The 24,798-nt window shown below is 38.1% G+C and overlaps 2 protein-coding genes across 5 annotated transcripts; both read right to left on the bottom strand.

Annotated features, from left to right (window-relative positions):
• Positions 1-796: 796 nt before the first annotated feature.
• LOC131306858 (uncharacterized) lies at positions 797-5,707 on the bottom strand. Its single transcript, XM_058333285.1, has 7 exons — positions 5,540-5,707; positions 4,994-5,448; positions 4,582-4,918; positions 3,943-4,252; positions 3,317-3,655; positions 2,026-3,225; positions 797-1,797 (listed from the first exon to the last, which is right to left on the bottom strand). The coding sequence occupies exons 1-7, from the start codon at positions 5,705-5,707 to the stop codon at positions 797-799; spliced, it is 3,810 nt and encodes a 1,269-aa protein (XP_058189268.1).
• An 8,838-nt stretch (positions 5,708-14,545) lies between these two features.
• LOC131307601 (two-component response regulator-like APRR2) lies at positions 14,546-21,647 on the bottom strand. Of its 4 annotated transcripts, none has more exons than XM_058334220.1 (12): positions 21,441-21,647; positions 20,027-20,237; positions 18,865-18,944; positions 18,392-18,458; positions 18,221-18,267; positions 17,879-17,956; positions 17,228-17,779; positions 16,367-16,507; positions 15,841-16,107; positions 15,516-15,587; positions 15,314-15,385; positions 14,546-14,922 (listed from the first exon to the last, which is right to left on the bottom strand). In XM_058334220.1, the coding sequence occupies exons 2-12, from the start codon at positions 20,154-20,156 to the stop codon at positions 14,755-14,757; spliced, it is 1,674 nt and encodes a 557-aa protein (XP_058190203.1). In that variant the 5' UTR covers positions 20,157-20,237; positions 21,441-21,647; the 3' UTR covers positions 14,546-14,754. The 4 variants fall into 4 exon arrangements, with proteins under 4 accessions (XP_058190203.1, XP_058190201.1, XP_058190202.1 ...); XM_058334218.1 differs by having other exon boundaries at positions 15,841-16,122; positions 21,441-21,603; XM_058334219.1 differs by having other exon boundaries at positions 15,841-16,122; positions 21,333-21,451.
• Between the last annotated feature and the right edge of the window lie 3,151 nt (positions 21,648-24,798).

Here is a 24,798-nt window from a genome sequence, read left to right as displayed (position 1 = left end):
AGGGTGGATTTTTTGACATGGAACAGCTTCGGACAATCGATTCCGCATCCGATTCAATAAGAACACGTCCTACATTCAGAGCAACACCTAAATTCATTCCATTTCTAATTGCCATAGCCTCCGCAAGCCGTGGAAAGGTGAGACCTTCATATGACTTAATAAAGATTCCCAAAATGGAGCCGTTCGCATTCCGAGCAATTGCTCCTGTGCCAATAGTGCTCGTTGCCTTTGATACCGCTGCATCAACATTAATTTTTATCATGCCTTCCTCAGGTCTCTTCCAAACCAAAGTCTCGGGATTTGAAGAAGCCACTTGAGTAGGGGAAGGCTTGACATTAGCCTCTAGAAACTCAAAAAAATCTTCTTGTGCCTTTCCATTAACTGCCTCCGCAGGCCAACTTGTACCATTAAACAACAAATCGTTTCGAGTTTTCCAAATCCACCAGCAATATGAAAGGCCAAGACCCAATGTTGAAAAGGGGAGATGAGCTAAACGGATACGATCGCAAATACAATGCCACCAGTCAGACATATGTCTACAATTTTCAAGCTCCTCAGGTCTAAGACAAAAAGGTGAAAGAATCCACACTTTTGAAGCAAAATCACATCGGAACAACAAATGACAAATAGATTCCTCTAGCGGTTAGGGCTGAGTTGGTTGCTAGAGCTTCATTGAAACACTTCCAAGCAAAAAATTTGATCTTTGGGTGGATAGGCAAGCCCCATAACTTCTTCCAAATCAATGCCATCACATTAGCAGAACTAGTTTGAGCTCCGTGATTATCCAGCTCATTGATCAAGCTCTCTTTTTCCAAGCAATAAGCATATCCAGCTCATTGATCAAGCTCTCTTTTTCCAAGCAATAAGCAGATTTTACAGTGAATACACCATTTGGGGAGTAATGCCATACTTTGCGATCCCTTCTTTGCGTGGTACTAATAGGTAAGGAAAGGATAACAGTTGCCTCTTCTTCATTGAAACTTTCTTTGATCAGCTGCATCTTCCAAGTCTTTGTGGAATTGTCAGTAAGATCAGAAACATAAGTTATGGTGCTACTTCTTACCGAACTCGGGCTGACCTTGAAAGTTGGTGGTTTTGGTAGCCAAGGGTCCTCCCAAATTCGAATGTCTTTTCCTGAACAAACCTGCCACCTCCAACCTTTATTGAGTAACTCTCTAGCCCAACAAATGCTTCTCCAAGCCCACGATGCCTGGCAGCTTACATTTGCATTGAAGAAAGTCGTGTTGGGAAAGTATTTGCCCTTGAAAATTCGTTTGAAGAGAGATGGTTCACCGGAAATCAACTTCCACCCTTGTTTAGCTATCAAGACCCTGTTAAAAACTTCCAAGTCACGAAACCCCAGTCCACCTTTGCCTTTACACCGACTCAGCTTATCCCATTTTATCCAGTGAATTTTGCGTTCCCCTTCTTTTGAACCCCACCAAAATTTTGCAATCTCGGCAGAGATTTGATTCATTAGCTGTTTGGGCAACCAGAAACAGGACATAGCATAGCTTGGAATTGTCAAGAGAACTGATTTGATTAAGACTTCCCTACCAGCTGAGTTTGGCCTTGAATCTATCCATGATCTTAACCGTTTAATCGTACGGTCTTTCACATATGAGAAAAGCTCATGCTTGGAATTTCCAAGAAAGACAGGGAGGCCTAAGTACTTAGCCTCTTTGGCTTCCATGGAGATCCCGACACGATTAGCTAATGTAAGACGAGCTTCAGATGAGATGTTTGGACTGAAAAAAACCGATGACTTGTCTTTGTTAACTTTCTGACCAGAAGCAGCTTCATACAACTCCAGAATATTATATAGAGCAGCACAATCTCATTCCGTTGCTTGACAATACACAACAGAATCATCCGCAAATAATAAATGGGAAACAACCGGGCAATGACGATTAATACGAAAGCCATAGAGAAGCTTTTTACTTACATAATCATTGCAAAGCGCTGTAAATCCCTCACCACACAATAGAAATAAATAAGGTGATAAAGGGCAGCCTTGGCGAATACCTCTACTAGGGTGAAAAGACTCCCCAGCTTCCCCATTCACGGTTATAGAGAAGGATACCATTTTTACGCATTCCATGACCTTTCCTATCCATAAGGCGTGGAAACCTAGCTGCCTCATTACCTGCTCAAGATAACGCCAATCCACTCGATCGTATGCCTTGGTCATATCAAGTTTAAATGCAGCCACCCCTTTTGTGCCAGATCGTTTATGCCGAATGTAGTGTGTTAGTTCATGCGCAATAAGTACATTATCTGTTATCTGGCGACCCTCTACAAAAGCACTTTGGTTTTCTGAAATAATAGAGGGCAGAAACTGACAAAGACGATTAGCCAAGACTTTGGCAATGACCTTGTAAATTGTGGTACAAAGACTAATGGGCCGAAACTGACTAACCTTGGTGGGAGTTGGAATCTTTGGAATTAATACAATATTAGTGCGATTCAAGCTTCCGAGCATCTTCCCACCGTGAAAAAAACTCCGCACAGCCCAACAAACATCCAAGCCCACTATGTCCCAGTACTTCTGAAAGAAACCTGGAGTCATTCCATCATATCCCGGCGCTTTGTTGGGATGCATATCAAATAAGGCAGCTTTGATCTCTCCCGTGGAAAAAGCTCTGATTAGAGAACTATTCACAGATGCCGTGACCCGCCTGGGGATAAGGTGGACAACCCTATTATCTTGTTGATTGTCCTCACAAGTGAACAGCCCAGCAAAGAAACTTTGAAACTCTGCTAGAACTGTCTTTTGCTCTGAAATCCAAACCCCTGCTGAATTTTCAATCCCCGAAATGTGATTACGCCTGTGTCTTGCCACCGTGCTTGCATGAAAAAAGGAAGTGTTACGATCTCCAAACTGAAGCCACTTCTGATGCGACTTTTGCTTCCAATACAATTCTTCCTTTTCCCATGCTTTGGTCAAATTATCCTCCAGACCTGCAATCTCTTTCAAGTGAAATTCGCGCTCGTGTGCTTCCAGTCTACCAATATCCTCCTTAATGCCATCAATCTCCTTTCTAGAATTCAGATTTTGGGATGACCTCCAGGACTTCAGAGCCAACCTGCACTTCTTAATTTTTTGGCTAATACAGAATAGCCGGGACCCCACAATGTCATCTTCCCAACTGAGTCTGCACAATTTGCTTAACATCGTCATATTCAAACCACCGGGCGTCGAAACGAAACGGGGTAACATATCGCCTGGTGTTAGGCATAGTGCAAAGAAGCAAAGCCTTATGATCGGATCCCACACATTCTAGATGTTCCACCACAGCCTGGTGATGTTTGGTACTCCAGGAGGAGGAAACCAATGCTCTGTCCAAACGAGATTCAATGAAATCAGTTCCACTGCGGTTGTTACGCCAAGTAAATGGATAGCCACGAAAGCCCAAATCCAACAAACCACAATTATTGAGTAAAGTTTGAAAACGCCCACAGCTTCCTCGACTACGCTGTAAACCTCCGCGTTTTTCCTCCGGATACAAAATATCATTGAAATCTCCCCAAACAACAACTTCAGCATTAAGATCCCGAATGTAATCAGACAAGTAAAGAAGCTGTTGGTAATGAACATGCTCTTCTGGACTAAGGTACACATTCAGTAAATGCCAAGATGAATGAGAATCTAAGCCTTTAACCATAAAGTCAACAAAAAATTACAATACTTAAAAACTTCGAAAGCAACAGAATCGTTCCAAAAAAAAAACCCAATCCTCCCGAGAGGCCGATTGGGTCAATCCAGAAACCATTATTCATATTTATCCTTCTACGAACTGAATCTATTTTTTTGGTTTATTTTTAGTTTCGGAAAGAAAAACAAAATCGGGAGAGTGGAATTTGACCAATGCTTTGAGTTGATGGCATGTCCGAGGCCTCCCAATACCCCGACAATTCCACGATAGTAGCTTCATTTGGCACCTTGGGGCCAATTCTGGCTGGCGTCCTCCATCGTATCTGTAGCAAGTGCCTCGTCCATAACACTATCCTGACTTGCCTCTGAATTACCCCTACCAAGCCGAGGCTTCTTAGCAGGAGAACATACTTCATCAACATCACAAGCCGAGCTTTGGTTGTCACCCACGCTGCTGGGTCTCTTGCTTCCAACACCAACAGTTGCGCCGGAGGAAGAGCTCACCTCATTCACCAACTTAGAGCCAATTTTCTGATGTATTTGTCCCCGTCGTTTATCAGACTTGGATTTACTACCAACAGGTCTTCCTCTTTTCTTCTGCGAAGAATGCGCTAGTCCAGAGCTAAAGACTCCCTCTAAGAATTCATGTGAACTAATAAGCTGGGTAGGGTTGTCAATTTGGGGATTTTTGGGTAGGGCGGTATTTGAGTGGCATAAGAGATTCGGGTCGAGAGTGGGTATGTTTGTGGTTTGGGTGGGGGGGGGTTAAAATTTGTGTCGGTGGAGATGGTAATATGAGGAACAGGTGGGCTAATATGTGTATTGGTGTTGGTAGGAATAAGTGGGTCTAAAGGGATAATAGTGGCCTTTTGAGAATTGGTGAGGTTAGGCTTGTGGGGTAAAGGGATAGTGGGCTCTATGGATACGAGAGTTAGAGTAATTGGGTCTAAACAAAATTTAGGCCTATTAGCCCCTTCTTGTTCAAGAGAAGGCCCAAGTGCTCTAGGCTTGAGGTTACCATTAGCTGCGGAATTCGTTTTGGAAGGAAGAGACTGTTTTGAGTTTCCCGCTTGGAAAGCGTCCTTCTCGCCCGTATCACCAATCTGTACCTGAAAACCCGTGATTTCCAAATCTCTAACTTCTAAATCCCGTTCCGAATTTGAATGTTGATTGGTATCTTCCCCAAGATTGGCGCCTCGAGAAGGGGACCTGCCATTAACAGATTTAGCCGGTGAGCTCGGACGCCACCGGTTTCCACCGGGCCTGTATTTACGCCAGCCGGAAGACTTGCTCGGAGACACTCTCAGCTAGTTCCCGCACTGCGTTTCTACTACAAACTTTCCATTTTCCATATCCTTGGCTTGTTGCATGCAACTCCTCTGTTCATGGCCGAGATACCCACAATAACAACAAAAAGTGGGAAGTTTTTCGTACTGGAACTCCACCCAAAAAGGGTCTCCATCATCAAGTTTCAATTTCATACCCCTCCGAATAGGAGTAGTGATATTGATATTGACGAGGATCTTCATGAGGCGCCCCTCTCTACAACCTGATCCAGGCATGGAGATGTCAAGAAATTCTCCCATGCTATTCCCAATTTTTGTTCCCACCTCGTGGGAGTAAAACTGTAGGGGCAAACCCCATATTTGAACCCATATTGGCGAATGTTGAAACACCAACTGTTGTAATTTCATCTCCGGACTCCATCGAGAAAGAATCAAGAAACTGTTATTGAAAAACCAAGGCTTGCCGGCTAACACTCGAAAGATTTCATCTTCTTTGCCAAAAACAAACTGGAAAATTGTCCCCAACTTCCACAACTTTAAAACATGACGGATTGCCCCATAACGGTGCCATAGTGTTCTTCAAACCATTCAAGTTTACTGCTTTCGTAGTAACCACCTTACCAATAAGACTCAGTCGACATTCCGCCTCGCTCAGTTTGATGTCCTCACCGAGGATGGTGAGTTCTTTAGATTCCTCATTTGTAATCAAAAAAGACTTGAAACGGAGTGAGAGATCACCTGCCGGAGAAGCAATATCGTCTGACATACTTAAAGAGAGAGAAAGATAGAAGAGAGATAGGGGGGATATAGGGTTGGTAAAGGGGGAAACAGGCGAGATAGAGATAAGGGGAGGGTATGGGATCAGGTGAGAGGGAAAAAGAGAGAGAAAGATCTAAACAAACTCTACCTCCATTGGAGATCAGAGACTTAAACTTGCAGAGCAAGACATACCTCTCCTAGAGAGGACACATATAGCATGTCCAGAAACTATCAAATTAATAGACTTACAATAGAGAGCCTGATAAAATATATATGAAAAATGTGACTAGTTAAAGTAAAAAAAGTGATATTTTAGCTATAATTTGACTTTAGTGAGGCTAATGTGGTTGCTCTCACAACATTGTTACTAGCTTAGAAATTGGGTGGCATTATCCACCACAACATTATCTAATTAATCTTGGAACTATTTTATTTATTTATTTATTTTTCTAGGTCAGTTGAATAAAAAGTGCAATTGGTGTCACTTTGAATCTGTTACAAGACAATTCCACGGGGTGAGCAACTTTTTGAATCTTAAGTAACTCTTAGTTTTAGATCGTCTTTTGTTTTTTCTTGAATTCATTTGCTGAAATTGGTTCGATGGATCATGATTGACGTCTATTCGGAAAATGAAAATTAATTCTATTAAGAGGTTTCACTAATGCTCCTTTTTGCCCTTTTACAGGTTCATAGTAGATTTAGAGGTTTCGAAATCTGTGGTATTTCTATTACCTTCCGGCATCCATCTCTCTAATCTGATCAAGTCTTCAACAATTTAGAGGTTTCGAAATCTGTGCTAATTATATTACCTTCCAGTATCCATCTCTCTAATTTGGTCAAGTCTTCAGCATTGATAGGTTTGCATTCAATTGGGAAGGTTTCGTAATAGGCATTCTAAAAGATTGAAACATACTGCTAAGGTCTTATTGGATACCGCTCAGGTTAGCACGGAGAAAGGTATCTCCAAGAACAAAATGCTTGCCTAGACAGAATTGGGGGATTACTTCGGGGTCATGACCTAAAGCAACAAGAGATGCAAAGTGTGGCCTTTTATCATGGTATTTCCACACAGGTTTTAGTGTTATATTTACCAATTTTCATCTCATTTTGAATATGTTGAGTTCTAGGCGTGTCTTTGGATTATTTCAGGGTTGAGGCCAAGTCGTTGTGACATTTATTAGCTATATTGTCCTTTGGTGTCTCCTTCAAGGTCAACCATTGCAGCAGCATTCAGTCTTGATGGGAAAACCCTTGCTTCAATACATGAGTTGTTTGCTTTTTGGTTCCTTGATAATTGCATACTGGTACACTCCATTTATGTCTCTATCTTTGGGGAAAAAATTAATTGGGAGAGTACCAAATTATTTTGCTTCTTTGTTAACTAATGGGTCATTAGTTTTCGCTCTTGAGGAATACCCTGTATAAAGGTCAATTTTAGTAGATGCAACTCCAAAAATGCAATGGCAGCAGTTTCTATTGAAATACTTGGTGCTTGAAATGGTATGTGTGAGCTGAAATAATAATTTTTTATTTTTACAGGTGGAAGTGGCCAATCTTGTAACGTCTAAAGCCATGCTACGATAAAAGTGAAACCACCTCAAACTTCTTTCATATCGAGTTGATTAGATAGAAGTGAAATCACCTCAATCTTCTTTCATTTTGAGTTGACTAGTTAGATGTTGCTTGGTTGTATGGATAAAATAAAAGTTTTCCTATTTCAAACTTATAAGGTGGATTTTGTGAACACAGTTAGGTTTTTGGGATGTTATCAGTATTATAATCGACTGGTTAATATAGCGTGAAGTTAAATTTTGTTTCTGCTAGCTAAGTTCACACCAAACTAAGGTCACTCGAAATCATATTGAATAACAAAATCATCGACCCGTGCCTTCAAACACTAGTTACTAATACGGGATAGAAATGGGAGGACAATTTAAATTATAGAATTTTGAGATAATAAAAATACAGACTTACATTTCTTTGGTTGGTAATTGGACCATACAGGTCCCCGCTTAAACCACGAATAAGTTGTACAACCCATGTCAAGCTCACGGGCGAATTAGCTTGACATGCATCTCCAGCAGTGGCGGCTCCTGAAATTTTGAGAAAAGTGTTCAGAAATCTCTACTGTTTCTAGAAATCACAACTATATATATACACACACAAGAATTTATTTATAACCTGGGTTGTATACATTGGATCGATTTTTGGGTTAGTTGTTCAAATATTTTGGGTAATTAAGCTGTTCAAAAAAAAAAAAAAAAACATCCACCTTATTACCCCTTAACAATTTCAAGGTGTTAGATTTTCTTGGTATTAGATTTTTTTGGAGGGTTCCAATCTAAAATTAATTGACAATAGGTGGAGTAACCTCTAAATTATATTAACTAAGCTTGGGTGGCTTAGATGAATGATGTTGGACAAAGTCTAACACTTGTTAGAAAATTTTAAAATAAAATGGATTTTGATTTGGATTTTTTGAAAAGGTATTGAGAGAGGTTTTTGTGAAAGGTTGCAATACCTTTTCACAAGAATTATGACTTTATGTGAATGGTTATAACACCCGTTAGTTTGGGATGTGTTTATTAGGAAGAGATATGATTGTTGGGAAAGGATGTGAAATATGAGTGTGCCTCCAAGAAGTATGACCCTTCTAATTAAATATTTTCATGAAAGGGTGCCTTCTAAGAGGCATGTGTCCTTTTAATTAATTGTCTTCAATAGACATGATCTTTCCTTACTAGGTTCTTTAAAAGACATGACTATTTCTAATGTGTGTTTACTAAAGACACAATCTTTCACATAAGGGTGCCTATAAGTCTATAAATAGGCCATTGGTTGATTCATTCAACACACCAAAATTCCATATTGGATTGTTTTCTCTTTACAAACTCTCTTCCTAGAATTTTAGGCATAACGGTATTCTGTTATTCTGCAGAAATAGAATATCGGTTCTTGGTTCTTTTATAGTTGTTCAGTGGATATTCTATCTGTTTTCGTTTGTGCAAACGCAAACAGAAGAACCTAGAGTTCTGATTCGATTTATCTTGAAGGTGAATTTGTTCTAACCCATTGCACACCTTCTTGTGGGGGCAAATACTGTCTTTAGGAAAGCGTTCTCTTAACGCGACTCGAATTGCTTCTACCATTCCAGATTCTGAAGAGATGACGCCATCACATTCATCATTTTGAAGACCGGATTTCCAATAACACTTCCCCTCACGTGCAGCCCAGATGTAAGTGAATGTGCGAATTGAGCTGACCAGGAGATTTGCTTCGGGCGACAAAGACTTTTCCACGAGAGGTGAGACCACCCAAGACCTAGATCTGATACCATGTTAGATTTCTTGGAGGGTTCCAACTTCCAACCTAAAACCAATTAGCAATAGGTGGAGTAACCTTTAAACTATATTAACCAAGCTTGGGTGGCTTAGATGAGCGATATGGGACAAAGTCTAACACTCCCCCTCGTGTGTAGCCCAGATGCACAGAGGTGGACCCACCTTAGGGCACGTGAGGTTACATGCCCCCACGCCCTTTTTAAAAAAAGATTTTTTTCCCGATTTTTGTATATATATATATATATATATATATATATATATATATACGTGTGTGTGTGTGTGTGTGTGAAATATGTGCAAGTAAGCAATGTTTGGTACGGTGGTAAAGTGCTGGCTTTGAGAACAAGAGTGTGTGTGTTTGAGTCTCCCCCCGCCCTCCCAACGTCTCCGATCATTTATGTAGTACTCAATATGAACCTGCACATTGCATTTGTACACTTTTGGCCCCAAAACTTGTACTCGTAGAATTAATAATTGAAAATTAGATGATGAACATGTGATAATTTTGTTTTAACACATATAGTTGAGGTGCACAAGGCTGCCCAAGTAGCTGGTTATTAAAATACATATATACTTTGAAATCGTTACTTTATTATGAATGCTAAAATTATTTTGGTGTGAATGTGCTTAACTGTAACTCATATATTACGATTATAAAGAAAATTAGTGCCCCCATTATGTCAAATTCCTGGGTCTGCCACTGCGGATGCACATGAAGGTGCGAATTGAGCTAACCAAGAGATTTGCTTCGGGCGACAGAGACTTGGCCAACTCACTAACCTCTCATGGTCAATTCTCAATCGTCCGAAGCAAATCTCCGTCAACTCAATTCATGCCTTCACGCATTTGGGCTATACGTGAGAGGAAGTGTTGGACTTTGTCCTATATCGCTCATCTAAACCACCCAAATTTGGTTAATATAATCTAGAGATTACTCCACCTAACGCCAATTGATTTTAGGTTGAAATCCTCCAAAAAAAATCTAACACACGGATTAATAAAAAAAAATTGCCGTTCAAAAAAAAAAAAGAATATACCAAATACTCAATCCGTCCCATTTTTAAAGTCCATTATTTCATTTTGGGTTGTCCCTTAATAAGTGTCCATTTTGTAAAGTTAGTGGGTAAAAGTTGGTACATTTTCTATTCTGCCTCTAAAATTAAATTTCATTTTGAAAAGTTAATGAGTAAAAGTGTAATGATGATGTCTTGATAGAGGGTAAATAGGGAAAATGGAGGTAAAAGTTGATGTGAAATATGTAATGATGATGTTTTCTTAATAAGTTGGAATTATGAAGCGGGACATTTAAAAAGGGACGGAGGGAGTACTTAATTGCATACTTAAAACTAGAATAGAAGAGCCCATGGAAGAAATAGACGATGATTGAGTCTTAAATTCAATTTATTGAATACATTTCAATCAAGTTTTATCAATTTTTGATTCTCCTTGCCAACAACTCTTGAAGCCACTTTACCCCCATGTATAAACGTGTGAAACATCTGTATGAGAGGCTATAGGAATTAATCCAAGGTGCACGCAAACTGGCCCGAAATACCCTACATTATCAAAAAAAAAAGTTATCAATTTTATATTTAAGAAATTTCAATATATTGCATGACACCACCAATTAGGGTTGTAAATGAACTGAGCCATTCGCGAACTGTTCGAGGCTCGGATCGGTAAGAGCTCGTTCGAGTTCGATTCGTCTGCTAAACGAACTGAACCTGAACCTCAATTCTAGGCTCGTTTCGTAAATGAGCCGAACCTGAGCCTAACGGTATTCGGCTCGGTTATGTTCGCGAACCTATACTTAAATTTAATTAATAATTCAATAGGGGTCTATTTGTAAATGTAAAAAATTTTAAGGTTGTATATATAATTCAATACTTATTTTCTCCCAAATTCTATACGATCAATGAGAGAGTTTGGGTTCGCTTGAGTTTAATGAGCTGTTTCGAATCAAACCTGAGTCTTGACGAGCTCAATTCGAGCTTAGATTCGGCTCGGCTCGATTCATTTGAGTTTAACGAGCCAAACTTGAGCCAAGATGTTCAAGTTCGAATCGAACCCGAGCCGAATCCAAGCCGAACTCGAGCCAGACTAGTATCTTAACGAACCCAACCGAGCCGAACCCGAGCCTTGAAAAATTTTAACGAGCCGAACTCGAGCCAAGTTGTTCAGGCTCGAATCGAACTCGAGCCGAACCCGAGCCGAACTCATACCTTAACGAACCCGAGCCAAACTTAACAGGGTTCGGCTCGATTCGGTTCGTTTACAGCCCTACCACCAATGCAGTAAAAACCTCAGATCTCATACTGGATGCCATCCTCGATTGCTTAGCTTCTAGGCTTAGGCTAGTGTCAGGCCAGTGCAAATCAAATGTTGGCGCTTCAAAGACAGATACTCAGAGTAGTTTGTCTAAGCCCTAGGGCACTTGTGTTCCGGAAATTTAATTTGGAAAATTGAAATTTATAAAGATTCTAACTAAAACGTTATTTGTTATATCCTTATGTACGATGTAGCCTACTTTAAAAGACAACTACATCTACTCTCTTAGGTCATCCACAGTGGTATAATAAAAAATTAATTATTTTTAAAATTAACAATATTATGCAAAAGATGTCTCACAATGATATAATCAAATTTAGCAATATCTTTAGAAATAATCAAATTTTGGGTTTTGGATAACCAAAATTAGCAACCTTTTTCAATAATCAAAATTTGTGGACTCTACATTACATAAGTTAATTAGTTCCAAAATTTGTATACACGCGTATTTCAATTGGTATTTTTTTCTTCTCTACTTCGTTTACTCTATATCTTCTTCTCTTCACCGACAAACTATTTTTCTTTATTTCTCTCAAAAAGTGAAACTCATATCTCTCGATTATCTACAATTCAACCCATCATCGCCGGATTAAAGTATTTCACTATTCTTTCCCGTTTCTTTTTTTTTTCCCTCAAAAAATTCATAATAGGAGGGAGGAAGTCACCGATTTTTCTCCAAAATTAAGACATGGAATCGATATATTTTTGCCAAAAAAAAAACGTAAATGGAGGGAAGTGAATGTCAGGAAACAGAGGGAGAGAGAGAGTGAAATTGTAGTGGACCCTTATTTTGGTTATGGACTAGAAGTGACCATTGTGAAGTTCAACATTGTTAAACTTAGCAACCTCTTAAGTGAATAATCAAAAGCTGATGTGTCAACTTTTGATTATCATTTTTTAATTATACCATTGTAGATGGCCGTAGGGCCTGTTTGGATGGGGGCTACCGTAGGGGTATTAGTAATACCCCCTCCAAAGACTGTGAGCCCATGGTTAAGCCATGGTTTGAGAACACATTTAGCCGGGGGTATTAGCTAAGTCCCGGATTCTCTTGTACCCTCTAATACCCCCGGCAGGAGGATTATTTATGGGAAGGTTCTGGAGTGTTATTACATAATACCCCCGGATAATATCCCCTATCTCTTTCATTTCAATTACGAAACAACTTTATCCCCCATTTTATCCCTCATCCAAATTCAGTACTATTTAATCCCTCCATCACATCAATGTGGGCCCACCGTTTTTACATAATACCTCCAACTATCTTATCCTCATTCATAACTAATACTCTCAATCCTTATTCCACATCCAAACGGACCCTTAGTCTCTTATGCATTTTATCCGAGTTCAAGTAGGCAATCTTTTTGGCGTCGAAACTACCTCTGTAGACAATTTGAACACGCCTCCTCACGGATTCTGTAGGTCCCCAAACTTCATGCGAAAGAAAAGCAACTTACATTTAAATCTCTTCAGAGGATTTTCGACTTATTTTACCTAGATAACCCTTCTACGTATATCAAATAAACTTAAACTATTCTACATCCCAAAATGCTTAGATGACACAACAAATGCTCTAACTGTGCAATTTCTGTTTTGTATATATGTATACAAATAAGCAGCATCCATATTATGAGAAGAAAGTCTAGAAACACAACAAATTGCCAAAAAATCGTGCACACAACATGCATGTGTCAAAAAATCATGCACACAACATGCCTGTGTGGCACTGTTTTAGTAGTCATTAAGTGGATTGATCATTTTTAATTGGGTTAATTTTAGAAATAGTCCCTCTAGTTTGCATGCAATCTCAATTTCATCCCTCTAGTATTAATTATATCATTTTTAACCCTGTAGTTTATATTTTGTATCAATTTGGTCCCTCTCACTGAAGGTGTTATTAGAACTAACGAAACTTTGCGGCAAAATTGACATTTCACTCATAGAGGGACGAAATTGAGACAAAATGCAAACTAGAGAGACTGTTTTAAAAATTTTACATTTTATTTTTTATTTTGCAAAGAGAAACTCATACCTAATATATTTCTCACCTTAATTTTTTTCTTTGATTGAATAATCAAAATATATTTGGGGAAATAAAAAATATTATTTTAGAATATAATACAGATAATATTATGAAATTTGAAAAGAATCCCTTAGTTAATAATTTTGCATTGGGTTTTTTCTTTCAATGGATTTATCTTGATTTTTACAATCCCATTATGTTCTTTTTTACGCTATTAGAAAAAAAAAATATTTCGTAGCAAAATGTTTCATCGCAACTTTTTTCTTATTCACCAAAAAAGAATCTTTATTTTCGCTATTAGAAAGAAAGAAAAATGTTTCATATAGAGATTAACAAATTGTTTCACAATTTTTTTTTTTTTTTTGTAATCGCATAGAAAAGAACATATATAACGAGATTGTAAAAATTAAGATAAATCCATTGAAAAAAAAATCGATGCAAAGATATTTAACTAAGGGATGCTTATCGAATTTCATAATATTATCAGTAATATATTTGAAAATAATTTTTTTAATTTCCTCAATACATTTTGATTATTCAATTAGAGAAAGATTGCAGGTGTGAGTTTGTCTTTGCAAAATAAAAAAATGTAAAATTTCTAAAATAGTCCCTCTTGTTTGTATTTTGTCTCAATTTAGTCCCTCTAAGAGCGAAATGTCAATTTTACCCACGAATTCCGTTAGTTTTACTAACGCCGTCAGTGAGAGGGACCAAATTGAGACAAAATATAAACTTTAGGGTTAAAAATGACACAATTAATTCTATAGGGGTGAAATTGCACGAAAACTAGAGGGATTATTTCTAAAATTAATCCTTTTAAATTCCCAATGAAGCAATGCTGCACTGACATGTTGTGCACATTGCGGTGTTTGTATTAGAGATAAGATAAGCACGAAGGCACATGCATGAAGAGTTAAATCCGTTCAATTTTCAAATCCCAAGTCTCAAATGTCCCTTTATTTGTCCTACAACATTTATCTCCACCTTGACCCACTTCCCATGTACTGTACAACAGCAAACCAGTAGCAGGTTCCACCCAACAACTCAGTAAGTAGGACCCATCCTCCCATGATCCTGTAGATCACAACTACTAGTCATCAAGAAAAAATTTACTCTAAATCATGATCTATTTACAACCACATGTTGTTCCATACCAATCCACGTGGCCAGTCATCAGCCGTGGATTTCCAGTCATCAGTACTGCACTTTTTACACTGGCATTGGATAGGATCATGGATGGGGATCGGTCAGTGGAACTTTTTGCTGTGTTTGTTTGTCTTGGCGTGTGACTTGAACAAGTCAGCAATTGCGTTATGGAGTGGGCTTCTCTTGTTTTATTGGCCCGAATGGGATGGTGACACGTCAGTGAGGATGACAGCCGTTGATGTGAGGGGGAGGGACGGTGGAGATGCCTTGTTTTGAAAGCTCAGTGAGCACAGAGTCAGTGGAAGGAGGATTGAGGCCTATGGGCAGGGGCAGCCATGGCTTGCTTATTGCTTCCTTCACAGCCTTGTCAATTACCTCTTCTGCCTGCACAAAGATAAAAGATATTCTAAACAAGTTCAGGGGCATTTATGACCTTTTCGTTCACTATCAATCGAGCCATTGGACAAATGGGAAAGGGGAAGTCTATGCACAGGATTTATGTGCACAGCCACAAAGGTATTCAGAACCGTCGGATAAACACGAGTCCTTCATAATTTGATGGAGTTCACGTGCATCGTATAGAATTTCTTACCACCAAGCAAGAAAGCTACGTTTAAAAGGTGATAATGTTGTTGAATGCAACAAATTTTCCGCCCTTAGAATTTCTCGTCGATTTTCAAATCTGATCAACCCAAAGTTCCATTTACATATGAACTATGTTGAAATTAATACCAAAAAAATTACGAGATGGAATGACGGAAGAGCGGAGTATTACCGGGTGAAGGTCAAAAGAACTTTGTGGCATGCCATACTGTGTTCTATTAGCATTGTGAAATCCGTTCGTGTTCTGCATTTTCCAATAATATGCAGTCAGTGGACCTATCTAACTTCGTGAATTAACTAAAAAAAAGTAAGGAAGAGAAGGCGTTTGTGAATCCTTAGATCGCAACACAAACAATCCTCACACCTGTACTCACCTGAGTAAAAGATGGATATGGCCCATGAGCTGGTGGTGGCACCATGGGGCAACCCCATGCATCAGCATGCACCTGATCAGACACCATAACAATCCTTATATTAACAATGATAAGTTCCATAACTTCTCCATGGCATAGAAATATCATACCTCGTTATGCTACACAAACAGAAAGTCGCTCTAAAACGTAAAACCACACATAAAATGTCCACCACATCATTCCGGTGTTAAATTGTGTAAAAATTCTTGAAGAATGCCATTTTCCTATCTTGTTTTAGGTAAAAATATAACGAGGTGAAAGGAATCATGCAACGAGCAAATGTTACCCCTGGATATGGATTCCAGTGCCAACTTTCTGTAGCCTGCCAAGGTGGATAGAAAGCAGGACCCCACATTTGGACACCAGAGGGGTAACTTCCGGTATTTCCCCATGCGGGATAGACATGACGAGCCGGCACGGTGTGGTTAGAGTAATATGGAGGGAAGGCCATGACAGGTTTCTGATGGTAACTCCTCTGTGAGGAGCCTCTTGGATGAGGCCATCTCTTATCATCTTCCTTGGGCAAAATATGTCTCTTCTGCATTCTGTATTTCTGCTTCAAAAAGAACTAAGTCATACATAAAAAGGCCAGGAGAGATTGTGTTAGAAGGCGAAGAAATAAGTGTTTTGTTTGCATGTCCTGATAAGGCTTCTGAAAAGGTAACTCTTCAAATGTTTTTCAAAACCAAACAAAATATTGTTGAAAATACATGGAAACTAGTCTTTCACCAATAATACATTCATTACTAAGACATTTATAAGAAAAACTGAGCCTTGCAATGATAAACACACAGTTCCCACTTCCCACCAACCTGGAGATGGCTAGCTATGTTGTGCCTTGTCAACCCTTGCACTTTCATTAAGTCCAGTATTCGAGAAGGAACGGCCTGATCGACACCAAGTTTCTCTACAGCCTGTACAAACTTTTTGTGCAATTCAGCCGTCCAGTCTACCTGAAACACAACAGATTTTAAAAAAATAATGGTACACATACAATCCAAAATTGCAGGGGATACATCAAGTTTATTGAATTCTTGTGAAGACATTTCTCATTTGTTTTTATGACATTAGGTGACAAACTAGAACAAATTTTGCACTTCGATGTGTCAGCAAAATGTTGAAATGAAGTTAATGCAGCACATCTACAATCCATTCGGTAGCCGAAGATGATGAAGCAAGTGGAGAACTGCAATCATTTTGAAGGTTTACAAGGATCTCGACTCAACGATTAGATGAGAATCAAGTTGTGATCTTCATGGGCAAGCAAACAAGTATCTGTGGCACTATGGAGTCAAAGTAGTTTGCACAGTTTGTGTAGAGTTACAAGAAAGCTATGTCATTAGATGAGTCTAAGATCAGAGAACCAGTTGTGCATTGTAATACGAAAACAAACATGGAGCTGCTAATCTCTATGCCACTATAAATAACTAGTGGCCAAAGATCTAATTTCATTCATGCTAAGTAAAAAGTTCAAGTCTAATTGCTATAGCAGGTCAAGATGAGGTGATCAAAAGTTGGGAAAACCTAGCAAAAGTTGTTAATTTTAGTAAATGAATTTCAGTTTTGTTCGTTTTATTCTATTTATGTCCACCAGTCGAGAGGAAATGGTTGAGTTATCAAAATAACTTAATCATTAGCCTAGTAATTACCAAAGCAAGCTCATACTTTCCTACCTTTGTCTTCTTCCGACTACCTTTATTCGCATTTGAATTGTGAATCCCAGATGCCTTTACCGAATTTCCACCATCGCCAGCGGAATCACTAGGACCATGTTCATTCTGTGGATGTGAAGACATATGACCGTCACTTTTACAACCACCACTTGCTTCATCCTTCTCTTTAATAACCGTCTCTCCTGATACCTGATCATGGCTTTCTTGAACAGCAATTTCAGCACTTAAAACACCACAAGTAAGGTCGACAGATTTAGACTCCCCCTCCTGATCCCCACCATCTTTCTCTAAAGTGAAATTTGTATGATCATGGCAATCGCCATCGTCCACTAACCTCACTCCTTGTTTCAATTGTGGGGTCGGGGGGGCTGGATACTTATCGATTCCTTCTGACTCCTGGTCATTTCCTTCAAGTGGCGTTTCATTTTCTGTCTTTACTGGGATACTGCTTTTTGCTTCTCCATTTCCTAACTGGAGATGCAGCATAGAAACCACAGATTCTTTGAGAGGCTTTAGTGATTCTGAGAGGTTCTTTCCTCCAGCATTGAATGCCTGATCAGAAAAATACGTTCACGATTTTGTTTCCAGGAAATTGGTAACAAGATTTTATAGTTAAAGCTTGATATATTGAAGCTAGAATTTTAAGTTAACCTTGTGAACTGCATGCTGCCATATATTTCTAAGCTTGTCGTCAGAGAGTGGTTTTAGGAGAAATTCAACCGCTCCAAGCTGAAAATTGCCACAAACTAAAACAAAGCATCAACATCTATGATGCATGGAACATCTTGTGACCCCCTAAAAAAACCTTTTCATAAATTTCAGGATCATCCAAAGTTGAACCGTAAAATTTCTAGGTTGGTTTTACTTCAAAATAAGAGTTTTTCAATGACGAGAAGGCAGAATAGAATACATCCCAATTCTGTAGAACCACAATTCAGTTTGACCCATGTTCAGTAATCAATAAGTAGTTTACTGGAAGTTTAGAACTCTTACCGCTATGCATTTCATCATGGTAGTCAGGCATTGCATGTTTGAAGTCACTGCCAAAGTGGAAACATGTAAATAGAAAGCAATCTGTGCTAGTTTTGGCATAAGGCCAAAACCTTACTTAAACTTTAGACAGGACTACAGAAGTTGGATTTTAAGCACAACTTTTTTGCTTACTTATGGTGGGCAAGTCTTTTGCAGTGTCAAGAAACTTGAATCTTCCAGGGCTGTTTCCAGTACTTACCTGTGAGAACAAATGCAATTTAAAGCAGAGATGCATAAAAGCAGCTTGCCTTGGCTCTCCTCAATTTATGGAAGAGATAGGACTAATGTGATATGAAAATTCTATTACATAAGATTAATCTATTTGCTTAGTAACTGATTAATGAAAGATGCAGCCTCGGAACTATGCTTCAGAACAGACTTCCATAAACCGAAAAACAAATTATTTAAATGAAGTAGCAGCTTTTATAGAATTTTTCCTTCTACTATCTCTTCCTTGTAAAATGAAGTGCAGATTGAATACGGGGATTTAATTAATGAATATCCAAATAACTCAATGTATGTGCATTCCTTATCAAACAACAGAGTTTTTTTAGTGCTCGTACTCCAAATATCTCAGTTCTTACAAAGTAATAGAACTTCAGTACCTCTACAATAGCAACATGGAAGTTCTCGGTTTTGTTTGAAATTGCCGTCAAAGCTTCATTCTCATCACAGAACGTAAAAACTGCAAATAGCAAGGAGACATTAGCATAAATAGGTGCATGCTATGATAAAAGAGATGAAAATGCACGTCAGGCTTTTGCATTCTTTTTTTCCTCTATAGTTCAGAAAATGCAAATCAGGTATGGGGAGACACTGTTTCAGTGGTATTCTGAGAGCAGCCACTTAGTGCATATTGCCAAAGGTTAAGTCTGTCTCCAATTCTCCCCTGCCCATATCCCCAATGATTGGGGACAACATGGGTTCTGTTGTTGTTGTATAGTTCAGAAAAGTTCAAGTTAGACACACATTGAATATAGTATCCTAACAAATGAAAACTAGGGACATTGAAACTGAAGGGGCCGCTGTTTCAGTGGTATTCTGAGAGCAGTCACTTTGTGCATATTGCAAAAAGTTAGGTCTATCTCCAATCTCCCCCCCCCCCCCGCCCATATCCCCAATGATTGGGGACTACATGGATACTGTTGTTGTTGTTGTATAGTTCAGAAAAGTTCAAGTTAGACACACATTGAATATAGAATCCTAACAAATGAAAGCTAGGGACACTGAAACTGAAATAGGAAACTCACAAGAGGGCTACATAGAGAAGAAGAAGAAGAAGAAGAAGAAGAAGAAGGGAAGCACAAAGCATAAAATGGAAAACAAGTATTACAACATTGTAGCTAATTCCACGTACTTGTAATTCAAGCTTGTAAAGTTCAACCAAGTTGAACAAGTAACGTAATACAGCAAAGAGCATTTAAATCCGTACAGACCATTTCAAATGTAGTGCAATTTATTACTACCGATGACCATTACGCCATTCGAGTTACAGAAGCATTGGAGTTGCAAGAAGGTAGGCAATCACTCGATTTGGCATTGAAGTCTTTACAAGAAACGACAACTAGGTTGTAATTTACCCAATCCCAAGTCCACAGTCACTTATATGCAGTCCATCTAAAGAATGAGGCAGATAAGATTCCACTACGCGGAAAATCAGGATCAACAAAGAAGGGTCATATAACTCCACTTCTGTAATTTAGATGAGCAAAACTGAATGTGAAAAGCTAGGGGGGAAAAAGAAAAGAGGAATAAAAAATTTCTAACCAATATACTCCATTGCCTCAAGCTTGGTTCTTATCTCAGACGCAGAACTGTTGTCTTCATCAAGTAGAAGGACCCTGAGGCCCTTAGGAAAATCTTTCCATCCCAGTAAATCATTAGCAGTGCAAACCATAGCTGGTTTGGCATTGCTCTCAGGCAACCAATAAGTCTAGCAGATTTCCGCTTATGGACATCCAATCAAATCTCCAGAAACCTGCATAAAATTCTAATCAAACATAACATTCTTGGTCTAAGACGCATCTGCGAAGTAAGTAAACATGAGTTTTCTGTGACAAAAAAATCCCAATGAAGTACCAACAAATACACAGAAACCAAAATTTCCCACCGTATCTACAATCCATGGTAAGTATCTAGATTATGAACTTCACACGTATCGAATTGAAATGTGAAAAATTCCCAACAAAAAAGAACATTTTACACTCAAACACTCAATGAGATGATCAACCATAGAGTGATTCTATCTCAAAGAACTCACTAATCCAAAGGTTGGGGAAATTTTTTTACCATGCATGCTTACACTGTTGGATCATATATTTGATCTCCATATACCCAATACTAACAACTAATTATACTCCACCAAATCTACACACAAAACCAAATCCTCGAAACGACAACGGGAAGTATATTCAATCTTGATGTACTGTGGTGTGGTCATCCCAAAGCAAATCTGCTCCATACATTTATGCCTTGTTTGGATTATAACTTGAAAAAAATTTCCCAACTCAAAAAATACTCATTACCCCTACTTCTTATCATTACTCTCATTTTTCTTTCTATATCTCTCCACTCATTAACCATATCTCCAATTATTACCCTACTTTCTCTCTCCATCATTACCCCAAAAATTCTTTTCAAAATTTTCAAATTTGTCATCCAAACACAAAATTAATCTTTCTGCCTATTTTCTGCAGCGTAACTTTAGATATGTATGAAAACTAGGAAAAAATATATATCTGGCTCACTAATCTACAAAATCTATGTGCATGACGTGGAGAAAAAGATTATTTTGATACCATGAGATTTAATTAGCAAATGCCAGAACCCATGTGAGATCTTAAGGGATTGTACAAGGAAAGGGCAATAAAATAGGATACATAGGCTGATAACATGTAGCAAATTCATTCCAATAGAGTAAAAAGAGTATACTTCTTGATGAAACAAGAACAGAAAGAAAATAAGTTAAAACCCCCCAATATATATATATATATATATATATAGAGAGAGAGAGAGAGAGAGAGAGAGAGAGAGAGAGAGAGAGAAGAAAACCATCAGAAACACTAAAACTCACCAATATAGATTGATCCACACATGAGAAATCAATTGGATGAACACATGCATCATAAACAAGCGTGATTGAAGTATTGAAAATGCAATGAAAAGTGAAGCTTTTTATTACCTGAAAAGAAGCTTTTACACTCTGTTTTTCTATGTACTTCTCTTGAATGTAAATTTGGAGGAAGCAAAACAGAGAGAGAGAGAGAGAGAGAGAGAGAGAGAGAGAGGTTTAAGTGCGCTTTCTGGAGCTGTCTGTGTCCTCTTTGATTACTATACGATCGGTTGGCACGGACCACAGAATTTGTAAAAGGCTCCCCCCCTTATAGTCAATACAAAAGTAGAAAATACTTGGGTCCGTTCTAAAACTCCAATTAGCTGCAAAATTTATTTTTCGTTTATATTATTTTTGAGTTTAAAAATATAAAATAAGGTGTTTATTTTGTAAGAAATTTTTTGAAACGGAACCTTAGGAGACTCTTACATCTTTAATTAGTTACTACTTTCTACAAGAATTTTTTTTTTGTACAACGAACACTTCTGAATTACAAATTAAACTACTTAGCAGCACACTTGATTTAACTCGATTTGTAAAAAATTTCTCCATTTTCATAAGGAATTACATCAATCACAAATCGAAATTGCATAGCTTTTATAGCTAGATAGAGATTTGTAATATGGAGTCGGATCTCACTAATGCACGTGAGTATTTCTTACTTGCCGTGATAAAAGCCTCAATGCCTCCGGCTAGGGTTACTAAACAAGCTGAATGTGCCGAACAATGAATTATTTCAGCTTATCTTGAAAACTTATTGAGTTTTAAAAACATGTGCAAGGTTGAATTGTTTACTATGTGTGCCGATTTTAAACGAACTTTAGCCAAATGATTATCTCAAGTAACTTGAATTTTTTAAACAACATAAGCAAAATGTTCTAATTAACTAGTAGCTTGTCCTAGTTTGGTTTGAAAGTTTAATGATTTTAAAAAATGTTTGAAGTTAATTTGTTTATTTAACAAACTTATCTTACCCAAAAAATAAAAATTTAATGAGCTGAACACGAGCTGAAACTTGATAATTAACTTGGTTATCCGCCCTATCTTGAGAATCACTCCTTTGGTGCACTTAGGTGATGAGTTTTTGCCAATATTGTATACATCAGCGAAGGTTACCGGGGTGTTAGTAGGCTACCGGGGTGATGAGTTTAGTAGTCTACTTTAATTAGAAGGAGAAGAATTGAGAAATCTTGCATTAACCATCGAATTTATTGCTTCATAAAGTAACTGAATTAAAACCTTATTTTGGAACAATAAAGAGACAAAATTCTAAAGACTTATAAAAGCATTTTACTGCTAGGACTCAAGGATTGACAGATTGCAAAAACTCATGGACCACTGTCCTGGGTCCTTACCAACTTAATTAAAATTGGTGTTTAAGCACTGGTTGGTAGTTAGTTCGTTAATTAAATTATAGGTTAAGTGGAGTTATCACGTGTAAGTGGATCCACCTTTGATCAGAACAAATAGCACAAGGTTACTTCGGTGAGTTTTTGCTTTTACAAAATTGATCAGGATTCGATTTTTGGGTCATACCGCAAAAAAGTATTCCTGATTTCTTAAAAAGTTTTGTAGTCTCGGCGTGGATGACCTACCTGTTACCGAATCGGAGAAAGGATTAGTTGAGGTGAGTGTGAGCTGATCTGGACACCTACCGTAGAAGAAAACACCCCCAATTAGTTCTTAAACAACTGAAAAACCACCACGTGTTCAATGCACATTCTTGAACTAGATCCCCAGTGTCCTTGATTAATACTGTGTTCTTGATTAAAAAGTGGAGTAATTTTTTTGTTGAATTAGAGCAAGTGAGCAACAATCGTCACTTCCAATCTTTATCGAATACACCGGCATCTAAATATTTCACCCATAAAGATGTTCTCGCCCGGGCCATCGAATGGCACTTTACTGTCTACAATACCAAGCTCGCGCGAGGGTACCTTGAAAAGCTGGTTGGGTGGGATCCTTCCTCTGCCGGAACGGTTAAGGTTAACACAGATGGTGGAGTTGACCGTTATGGTACTACAATGGCTGGGGGTTTGATTAGAGATCATAATGGTGATTTTTTGCAACGCAAAATTGGAACTTGCTCGATTTTGGCAGCTGAATTATGGGGTTTGCGTGATGGTTTACACCTCGCTTGGGCTAACAGTTGGCCTCGGATTGAAGTTAGTTTGGATAATAATTCTATTGTTGGTTTGATTAAAGATCAACAAAGTTGTGCTTCGCATCCTTTGCATAATCTGATTGCCCAGTGCAAGTGGTTGCTTGATCATTTCCAGGTAGTGGAGCTGAGGTTTGATCCTCATGAGACAAACAAATGTGCGGACTTGATGGCTAAAGAGGCTTTTAGTTTATCAGTAGGATTAATTAGTTTTTCTCTGTTGCTCCTGATGTAATATTATTTTAGTTACAACAAGATTTTGTAGGGGTTAAGTATCCCAGACTTATTACTAATTCGTAGGAGTAGTATCCTTTGAAAAAAAAAATAAACAAGTGATAACTGATAAATGTGCCCCATTGGATAGGGGGTAGGAGGCAACAAGTCACGTGCCCCTTGTGACAACCTTATGTCGTCACGGGCAATTTGACAGTGAGAGCCTGTATTCCTTTTTCTGAAGTCGGATCTCCGTTTTGATTTGAATTATAAGGGAGATTTGTGGGATAACGAGTCGAGAGATATAGACATAAATTATATTAATTATAATTGAAGAGAAAATTTATTGTAAATCGTGCGCAAAAAGAGGGGTTGAGTTTAGAGGACCAAAACGAACACTTTTCTTTCTTAAATTTTTTTTATCAAGTACCTTGTATTTAATTGTATTTGAAAGAGACTATACTTCCCTTATACAAAAAACAAAAAAAAAAACAAGAAGGAGAAGAAAGAGAGTATACTTAACAATGTATATTATTTTGTGAGCCCATTATCGAAATCCTATTATTTTGTTTTACCAATTTATATTCTTCGTTTGATCGAGGAGATGATCCCTCACAAATTTAGGGTAACCAACATAGGAAATGTGTGCTCAAAACACAATCGTCTTTGCAAAAAGGGCATTTATGAAGATTTTGAAAATAAATTTCTAGATAATATGCTCCTTGCACATGGAGATTGATGGTTAAACTATTTGAAAATTTTCATTTGTCACCTAGTGAACGAGACAAATGAATTGACCAATTCAGATCAAGTACGTGTACATGGGGTGAGCTCGATAATAGGCTCACTGCATAAATGCCATACCTAACAGACTCTGATTCCATATTTGACAAACAATTTCTTTAGGCGAAATTGAAATTAGTTAAGAATGTGGTGTTATTCTTTCTTAATTAATTATTCTTGATATTCCTTGTAATTGCAGAAAATGGTACTAAAAAATTCAAATATTAAATCTAAAAAAGAATTGGGTGAGAACTTAGGTAAAGGCTCATC

This window comes from Rhododendron vialii, chromosome 11a (assembly GCF_030253575.1).
Source record: "Rhododendron vialii isolate Sample 1 chromosome 11a, ASM3025357v1".
In the NCBI taxonomy this organism is placed as follows: Eukaryota; Viridiplantae; Streptophyta; class Magnoliopsida; order Ericales; family Ericaceae; genus Rhododendron; species Rhododendron vialii.
Note: the sequence above shows the minus strand (reverse complement) of the source record. Positions and strands in the feature narration are given on the sequence as shown.

Coding starts and splice junctions, on each gene's coding strand:
- LOC131306858 (XM_058333285.1), bottom strand. CDS start 5,707: ATGTCAGACGATATTGCTTCTCCGGCAGGTGATCTCTCACTCCGTTTC. Junction 5,449..5,539: donor AGGTGGTTACTACGAAAGCA/GTAAACTTGAAT, acceptor ACAATTTTCCAG/TTTGTTTTTGGCAAAGAAGA. Junction 1,798..2,025: donor GTCTTTTCACCCTAGTAGAG/GTATTCGCCAAG, acceptor AGTTGTATGAAG/CTGCTTCTGGTCAGAAAGTT.
- LOC131307601 (XM_058334218.1), bottom strand. CDS start 20,156: ATGGTTTGCACTGCTAATGATTTACTGGGATGGAAAGATTTTCCTAAG. Junction 18,268..18,391: donor AAAAGACTTGCCCACCATAA/GTAAGCAAAAAA, acceptor CCACTTTGGCAG/TGACTTCAAACATGCAATGC. Junction 15,386..15,515: donor CATATCCATCTTTTACTCAG/GTGAGTACAGGT, acceptor TGGAAAATGCAG/AACACGAACGGATTTCACAA.